Source organism: Cibotium barometz, chromosome 44, assembly GCF_041138505.1.
Source record: "Cibotium barometz isolate CiBa-2024 chromosome 44, ASM4113850v1, whole genome shotgun sequence".
In the NCBI taxonomy this organism is placed as follows: Eukaryota; Viridiplantae; Streptophyta; class Polypodiopsida; order Cyatheales; family Cibotiaceae; genus Cibotium; species Cibotium barometz.
The window spans coordinates 29,290,147-29,299,909 of NC_141089.1; the positions used below are offsets into that span (position 1 = coordinate 29,290,147).

Below are 9,763 nucleotides of genomic sequence, written 5' to 3' on the forward strand. Positions count from 1 at the left end.
TAATTAGCAAGGGAGTTAAGCAAGATAAAGGCTCATTGTTTCACTAATGGGAGGGTACTTTGTATTATTAGAGAAATTGGTATATATACAAGACTATGCATGTTCACAAGATAAAGACTCATAGTTTCACTAATGGTAGGATACTTTGTATTATGAGAGAAAGTGATATATATACAAGACTATACATGTTCACATGCACTTAAACAATGTCCATCGTGGGGGTGCCGTTACATAGTTTGGCTTATTCATGGCCTCATACATTCATATGGTGGTTCTCATAATACATTCGTGTAGTTTTTTCATTGGGGATCTCTACAAGCTTGTTGCCACCATATGGTCTTGAAGCGAGAATTGTGAAAGTAACACCTTAATTGTAACATACATTTTGTGGATGCTATATTCTATCTCCTTATTGTTCTTAGTGTTGGTGTGTCCCCGCCTTTTGTTAGTCATAATAGTCCTAGCCTAAATCCCATAACCTCCATTGGTTATTGTGGATGCTATAGTAAATCTCCTTATTGTTCTTGGTGTTGTGTTGTGTTTAGCTTTTATTAGTTATAATACTCCTAATCATTCACAATATGCAATACAAAATAAAATCAAAATACTCCACAATAAATTGCATAGTAATCATTCACAATATGAAATTATACAAAATAAAATCAAAATACTCCATGATAAATTGCATGGTAAATCAATGTCTGCATTTAAATACTAGCCATAATATTTGAAGTTCTTTTTTCCATACACTATGTAATCATCAAAATCCTTCTACATGTAAGAAGCATAAAACATGAGAGTCACCAAAATAAACATATATGCAAAAAAAGAGTTCTCTCTAATATTTCTCGTCCAACCCACCTCCACACTGTACATGGCGGTCATCTTGGGTACATTTCCATTACAACAAAGCCAACAAAAATTGACAGGATCTACTATAATGTGCTCTCGATGAGTGTAATCTCGATCGCAGTTTGGTGTCTCGCTCTAGAGCAGCTAACCCAAATAAAGGTCACCAAACCTCTCTCTCTCTCTCTCTCTCTCTCTCTCTCTCACACACACACACACACACACACACACACACACACACAAATCTTGTTAAAAAAATGATTTTCAATCCAAAAAGATGAAAAATTAAGAGTAAAGTAAATACCTTCTTGTACATGCTTGTCCATACGTGGTTCTTTACTCTAGACATACTTTCCTAGCCAAAATATAGGTTATTCCATTTCTTTTCATGAATATGTCCCAAAGCTTAACATGACTCTTATTCCTCTTATTGAGACTTATGTTTCTTCTTCATAGTCGGATTCCAAATTATTCCATCTTCCCCTTCTAGAAAGCATTTTACGAAAAAAAAGTTGCCTCCAAGACCACTTTTTGAGTCTAAAGCTACCTAAACTACTATCCATATGTGATCATATCATTCCCATCATGACTACCAAAAGTCTACCATCCTATAGCAAAACATCTCTAAGCAAATAATAATAAATCAATTCTTTTAATGTTCCAAAGTAGGTGTTAAATTGCTACAAAAAATCAAAATTGATGTTCCTAAATTATATCATTTTTGATTTCTGAAGGTTCAAACATTACACCCTTAAAAATAACCCCTCAAAAAGTGCTGGCACATTACATGGACAACCATGTTAACCAATGTGGTTAATCACCTAGAGAGTACACACATTGATTTTATCCAAGGTGACATGTAGAATGCATGCATCATGCTAGGATGTGTACAAAAGAATACAATTTGTTCCTTGACACTCTTTTTCTTCTTTCTTGCCATGGTACCTTCACAATAATAAAGAAGAAGGTGTCAACTTAATTGAGCAGTCTCAAATCACATGATTGATACAAGATGTTACAGGTATGCAGAAAAAGACTTTCTTTTTTAAATATTATATCTTCTTTTTATTTTTGATGTGCTCATTCCAAATAGCAATACATTAATAAAAGTTAAAAATGTTGTGTATTCCTTTCTGAATTAAAAAATCCCCTCATGTATATATACCTTTTTTTATAACTCTTTAAGACAATAAAGCCTATACTTTTAAAATCGTATGGTATCTTACATACTCTTAAGTGATCTCTTTGGATGTACTATAATAAAGGGAAGGAAAAAGAAAAAATGATGAGTGATTCTTGCACCGAATAAAGAATACATTTTCGTGATGGAGTAAAGTGGAGTCAAATGTGTAAGGAGATGAGGAAGAGAAGAAGTGATGAAGAGCATTTTTAAATGTGACTACATTGTCTACCATGTCAAGCTAGAGAGCTTCCTCCTAAGGATTGTAACATCAATTGGTTTTAAGAGGCACTTAAGAAACACAAAAGAAGGGAGAGTGGTCTCATGAGAGAAGAAATGGACTACACAAGGTGATGTAACTTTCATGTAAGTAGCAAAGTTTTCAAATTCTCTTTAAATGTTCACATTTTCATAATATTGGTTGTTAATGAGTATGTATAGTACAACTTTTTTGAATGGGATTATAAATAATACAATGAATTATGGTCATAAGGTACTGAGTAAATGGATAATAAGAGAAACACACATAATTGTGCTAGAGTAAATGCTAGTTTTGAGCATGCAAGCTAAGCTAGTACAAGAGATAATAAGAGAAACACACATAATTATGATATAAATGCTAGTTTTGAGCAAGAAAGCTAAGCGAGAATAAGGGATACAAGCATTATTAACGATGAACATGACTAATGTGGGACCATTCAAGACATTTACTAACATATTGAAGATTGGATAAATGTCATTTAAGGTGTTTATCCTTGATGTCAAATGGCTCAAATTGATTTGTAGGGGTGTTCAAGCAAACATAAAGAGGCATCCACATGGGGTTTTGGAATTCAAGTCCATAAAACTATGACAAAATGCAAGGGCCACATTCATCCTACCTCAACATTGTGAGCGAGTACAAGGGATACAAACATTCTTGTTGATGAACCTGAATATTTAAGATTGGATAAATGTCATTTAAGGTGTTTATCCTTGATGTCAAATGGCTCAAGTTAATTTGTAGGGGTACTGTTCAAGCAAACATAAAGAGGAATCCACATGGGGTTTTGGTGGCAATCAACTCCATAAAACTATGGCAAAATGCAAGGGCCACATTCATCCTACCTCAACATCGTGAGCGGGTACAAGGGATACAAACATTCTAACTATTGTGGGACCATTCACGATGTCTACATATTGAAGATTGGATAAATGTCATTTAAGGTGTTTATCCCTGATGTCAAATGGCTCAAGATAATTTGTAGGGGTGTTCAAGATAACATAAAGGAGCATCTTTGGCAATCAACTCCACAAAACTATGGAAAAATGCAAGGGCTACATTTATCCTACCTCAACATTGTGACCAAGTTTATACTTACTCTCTACACATCTACATGAAAGCATGCCCACTAATAGATATTTGTCCACATTTTACATGAAAAATGTTTTCCTGTGTTGTGTTGCACCTTGGTGACCAACATGGTCCAAATTGGTGGTATGTGATATCAGCTGCATCATGGAATATTAGGATTTGTAGAATCCGTAGTCTCTTCAAGTAGCTAATTTGATAAGTTTATTTACAAGGTATCTTATGCCTATGTTTTGATAGTATTCCATTCTATATTTGAATTGACCACCATGTGTTTTGATAGTATTCTCATCCACACCTATAATATATATCTTGTAAATACCTTACCATTACAATGGTCAAGAACCCTAATAATTAATCTTGTCCCAAAAAAGGTTATCACATCCTAATCATATCTGATATGATATATGCTAAAAGGATACTCTTAACAGAAAAGGTACCATGTATACATATAGGTACCCAAAATATAAGTACAAACATCAGGAAATGCTTTATCAATGCAAGCTGCAATGTATACATATAGGTTCCTAAAGTATAATTAGAAACATGAAGAAATGCTTTACCAATGCAAGTTCCATGGTATCCAATGGTGATGAAAATAAATGTATTCAATAAAGTATAAAATTTTGAGTACTTATGTGACACTATTTATAGACAAAATATATAGCAGAGTTATTGATGAATTATAAATACCTTTAGCATATAGCAGAGATGTAACAAGCAGGTATTGATTGAAGGGAGTCATTTAATGAGAATAAAATTCCACAAACATGGTAGGCCTATAACTTGCTCTGTCTCGCTCTCTCTCCCCCCTTGTTAGGTCATGGTAAGCCTATAGCTTTGTGGCCCCTCCAACTCGTGCAGGGGTACAGCCTTGCTGGTCCCAGCCCGCCGGCTGCTTTGAGACAACAGCCTAATAGTAGTAGGGAGTAGGTCGCAATTCCAGTAGAAGACGAAGGCCCATTCCAAGCCAAAAACATGCACGTCTTCCACTCCCACAACTTGAGCTCCACCATTTCTTTTAGTTTAACTTCATTTTTACCACCAAAAACAAAGAACACCCAGGGGTGTGTTTGCATGCACATGTTTCCAACATACTAAAGCTTTTGTTTTAGGGTGCTTTAGCATCCCCAAGATCCCCATTAGCAACATCAAGGTGGTGGTCAAAGGGACTATTTAAGAGAACACATCAAATCAAACGTCATAGCCATTAGGTACCCAAAAGGCCCTTTGTCGTGGTTTAGGTGAAATGACTAGGAATACTTAAATGAGTGACAACACGAGGCTATGAAAATGATTGACTCTAAACTTGTATTTGTTGCCAAAGTTTTATAATAAGGTAATCATGCAATAATTACTTATCATACTAAACTTTAAGATATAAGGGATTCTATAACCATGTTATGCATTGAACTCAACTTAGTGTACACACTAATATACATAAAAGTTCTAACTTTTTTTTCTTCAAGTATAGCAATAACTATGTTAGGGATATGCACAAATATAAGGTAATTCATTATGTGAATAGTCTTCTAGAAAAAAGCTACATATGAGAGGGAAGCACCCTATGAACCACCAAAGCCCTAGATATAATGAAAAGGCACACATAATTACTTATGAAAGCACCACAATATATGCCCATAGAAGAGCTAAGGGGCCGTGCAACTTAGTAATATGATGATTAAACTTGGTGCTAAGGTAACACATTACAATGATGTCTTTAGTACGTATGACCTTACAACAAAAAGCATATGAATCTTCTACATAATAAGTAGACCTTGGAAAACAAGAAACAAAAGGAGGACCTAAAAGTCGTAGAGGGGAGGGATGAAAAGATAGAGGGGAAGATGTGGAGGAAGGGTGGGAGCATTGAACTGAGCAAAAAGGAATGGAGTTTGAGGAAGGGGCTACAAGACAAAGGGCAATAGAAATTTGATGAACCTTGTGGTGAGGGAGGGGGCACTCTTAGAGTACGAAGCCTTGTTGTAATTAGTATAAATAAGGGAAGAGCGGGGAAGACATGTCTATGAACAAAAATTGCCTCATTTCGATTCCCTTGAATCTAACAGCTAAAATAGAGCAAAATCAATGAAAGCTAGCATTGAGGATGGCCAAATTCAAAGGTTTACAGGCAAGTTGCAATGAATATTATCAACCCAAAACCTCCTATGTATATATATATATGGTTTTTATCGTACCAAGGTATGCGAGAGACCAAATGCGCCTGCGCAAGTGGCTTGCCAATTAACCCGCAAAGAAACAGACATTCAATTTGAAACCGAACACATGTGGCAGTTTTTTTTTGGAATTACATGTATTCAGAAAGGAATTACCCTAATATCCTGGCCAGATTTCTCTTCATATAATTGGAGATGATGCATGCAGCAGCAAGCCGTCTCACTTGACACCGTACACGATTTTGTTGTATTTGCCCTTCACCCAGCGAAAGCTCTTCTTCACTGTAGTCTTTACTTTCCCTTCGATGCCATAGACCTTGTAAGAAGCAAGGCGCTTCTTGCGCATGAGCTCCGGGTCACTGCTGAAGTCCCACGAGCTTGTTCGCCTCCTTTCCCTGCATTGGAAGCTGGTGGGCGAGTAGGGCTGTATCGCATAGGCATTGGTCGCAAACGATGATGGTGTATTGTAGATGTCGGAGTAGCTTCTGCGATGAGGATGGTCAGGAGAATTATCGTCATAGCTGTTTCCCCTCGAGCCAGTATGGGAGTCGGTGAAGGTCGAGGACCAGCTGCTGGAGGTTGGGTCGGCCATGATGCAGCTGCTGAGGACCTCTTCCACCACTGCGATGCAAATCGGCAGCAAACCAAAGCAGACCAATGCAGATACAGCAAATTGATCGATAAAGAAATCAGTGGGCGCACTATTGCGCGCGCACTCGACTTGGTCGATTGCGAGCTCGGATGACAGAGTGTGTGGCGTGGTGAGGCTGGTGACACTAAAGTCTTCGGAAACCTCTGACGGTGGTGGGCGGCTGTCCCCACCATTCCAAAAGAGAAAAGGGAGAGCAGACAAGCCACCAACCCAGCTGCTCGACTCAGCTCTGATCCTCCATTGAAAATAAAATAAAGAATTATATAATTCAATAGAAAATTGCCCTCTCACGGCCTTACAGTGCAGCATGTGGCCACATCACAACAAAAACAGAAGAAAATATTATAGTCGGGTACAAAAGGAATCAATGACCTCAAAACGTGGAACCATGTCTGGTTCCTACAAAGCTCTTCTTGACGGTGGCGATGCCTTACCTCAGGTATGGCCCCATGATATAATTAATTAAGGGCTACGTTCACTTTAACAATCTAATTAGTACAGAGCCCAAGACAAGGACAAGGCCACTGAAATATGGGCCAAGAATTTAAAGGTGGTACAATAAAGTTAAACAAATGGATTACACTTTTGTATTTTGTAGTACTAATTCATTGAGAACCCTTTGGGTACCAGACCAGTGGTCAAAGTTTGGTTAAAAAAAGTGGAGGTTTTGGAATAGCAATCACCTAAATGGTGCGCAACATAAAATTCAATGGAAGCTTGCATTTAATTTGGGTATCAGATTTCATAGGAGAAATCCTCCTTTGTGTTTGAGGATGAGAGATGGATATTGATTAATGATCTTCTGAATAGGGTTTGACTATAAACTGATGTATAAACAGATGTAGTGCTCTGTTATTTTGATGTTAGAAGCTCTGGATACTTTGATGTAAAGATTTCAGTTACTATATATATATATATATATATATATAACACTTTCAATCCCAAAAAAAATAATCTAATTAGTAGCAAGTAATTAAACGAAGGAATAAGGACTATGAAACCTTCACACCACATCATGACCTTACAACATAGGCATCTTTTTCTTGGGAACAATAAGTATTTATATTTATATTTACAAGATAAAAGCTGCCATTTACAAAAATATGTATGTGTGCACTATAACATAGGCATCTTACAAGACATTTCTTTCTTTTCACGTCAACATGGCTAATAGTAACAACACACTTGAGCCATGGCATGAAAGGTATTAACATGGTGGCTAATTTTGCACATGCCTTACATTACTAGATCTCATGTCTCCAATAGCTTAGGAATAACTAGTAGTGGTGGGAATGGGTAACACTGGTAACACATCAGCTGTTGCTTCAAGTTTGAGTAATCATCTTCCAAAGGCGTGCCTTTTTCTCTTCTCACATTCCAACTCATTCATCAAGGAATGCCATTACTATTACAAGCATTCAATCCCACATGTTTCATTCCAAATTTCACCGACATATGGAGGTAACAAGACTTGTTTGGGTACATACAAAAAGTACTTTGTTTTCATATTTCATGAGTTGTACAATTGTCATTGTCATTGGTTACAACTATATTGTTCCCATGGATTAGGAGTCGTAGTGATTTTGAATTGTCTTTCTTTCCTTTCTATCATGGGTTTTAATGAGCAACTTGTGAAGTAGAACAAGTAGATTACTACTAAAAAAGTAAATTCATTGAACAATCCAAGGATCCACTTTTTTAAAAAAATCTTAAAGGGCCCTTTTTAAGTCTTGAAATCCCCTAATATCCAAAGCAAAGTGACCAACTCAATGTTATGTATCAAGTTAATAGTTCTGAGTGCTTCAAAAATAAGACTTTAAATTTTACATCAAGTTTAGAGTGAAAACATGTAAAAAAGCCATTACTATTTTAGTGTGATTTAATGTACTTAATTTCAATCAAACTTTAAGTGAAGTGGCCAACTTGATGTTTTGCACCCAATCAACTCTTTCAAGTGCTTCAAAAATAAGACTTTAAACGTTGCATCAAGATTAAGATTACAAACTTTAAAAAATCACAACTATTTAGGTGTGAATGTACTTTATTAAATCAAATTCTCAAGTGAAGTGGCCAAATCAATGTCTTGCATCAAGTTAGCTAATTCAAGCGCTTCAAACAAAGTTCAAACATAGGACTTTAGATTGGTTAGAAACCTACAAAAGCCATCAATATTTTTCGTGCTCTCAATCCTAAACTCGATGCAAAGATTGGAATCTTTACTCATGTGTTGTGACATAGTGACTAATGTTGTCCCATATTTTAATCTTGAACCTTAATTCATCTCAACAAAAAACAACAATTGATGTCTTAATTCTTCTTCATGAAATCTGGTGTCTTTTTTCTACAACAACAAAGCTTCACATTATGGTTCGATTGGCCTAATTTCACTTCTACTCAATTAAAAAAATGATGGAAAACATCAACTATGGCTTCTAAAATTCATTTTCTCTTGGCTCTGCCAATCATGTGAACATTTTGAAAGTCTAATTGGTAACTTTAACAATTCAAATTTAACTATTATCTTTTCCTTAAAAAATTTAAGATAATCTAGATGCCTTTTTAATATTGAAACTAGATACCTATTCTTCATAATTATTAGTGTTTTATCGACTTTTAAATTAGTTCTTATATATCTATATATATATGTATGTATGTATGTATAAATGTTTTTTTAACTTTTTTGGATCCACTGTACTCTTGTGGAGATTTCTTATAGCTCACTAGTGGCATGACCCATCCCTGAGACGGGCAAGAGTATTCTTGTATGCATAAAAACAAAAGGCTTGTCATCGTCGAGGGCTGAGTAGAGATAAGACTTATATTTGAAGCCCATTTTGGACCTCATGGTCCTCAAATTGAACACACCATGCTTGCCATATATATCCATGTAGGAGCTCCTAAAGCACTTACATTTCTTTGAATAAAGCACCACAGTTAGCATAAATATACATCAACCCAATATAGTGGTGAAAATCTTAACACATGAACAAAGCATTAAAACAATCTTTGGGCAATTGGATTATCTCTCCTGGAAGCCTATACTCGTCGCCTCTATTTGTATTTAAGATAAAAACATTAGATATTACAAGATATATTTTTGAAGTAAAAAAGAAAAAGAAAATGATAAAACCTTACAAAACTCATTTGGTGGGTCAATATTTGAGACGAAAGGTGTTTGAACGGGCTTGTAGATATCAAATCAAAAAATTTTGTAACATCCAGTGCCTATGCACCGAAAATCTAACTTATTAGGCTTTTCATAGTCTACAAACATTACACGTACATGAAGCTGTCTACAAACATTACATGTACATGAAGTTGATCCGCAATCTTTTGCAAACTTAGATTGTAAATTCCAAGGAGCCCAAATCCCTCGTCGTCGTCGTAAGTGTCTCGACCATACAAACCTAGCAATAATCTAGGTTCTAAGAAATAAAGATATTCCCTATTGCAAAAAGAATGTATCAATAATAGTTTATTTTTCAAAATAAAATGCAAAAGCTACATAAAAAGAAAGTAATTATATATATTGTAAAACACTGGTGCTCTCTAAT

The 9,763-nt window shown here is 35.7% G+C and overlaps 1 protein-coding gene across 1 annotated transcript; it reads right to left on the reverse strand.

Moving 5' to 3' along the window:
• Positions 1–5,455: 5,455 nt before the first annotated feature.
• LOC147613173 (uncharacterized) lies at positions 5,456–6,660 on the reverse strand. Its single transcript, XM_086782761.1, has 2 exons — positions 6,644–6,660; positions 5,456–6,438 (listed from the first exon to the last, which is right to left on the reverse strand). Exons 1-2 carry the CDS (start codon positions 6,658–6,660, stop codon positions 5,778–5,780), a joined length of 678 nt encoding a protein of 225 aa, XP_086638887.1. The 3' UTR covers positions 5,456–5,777.
• Positions 6,661–9,763: the final 3,103 nt, after the last annotated feature.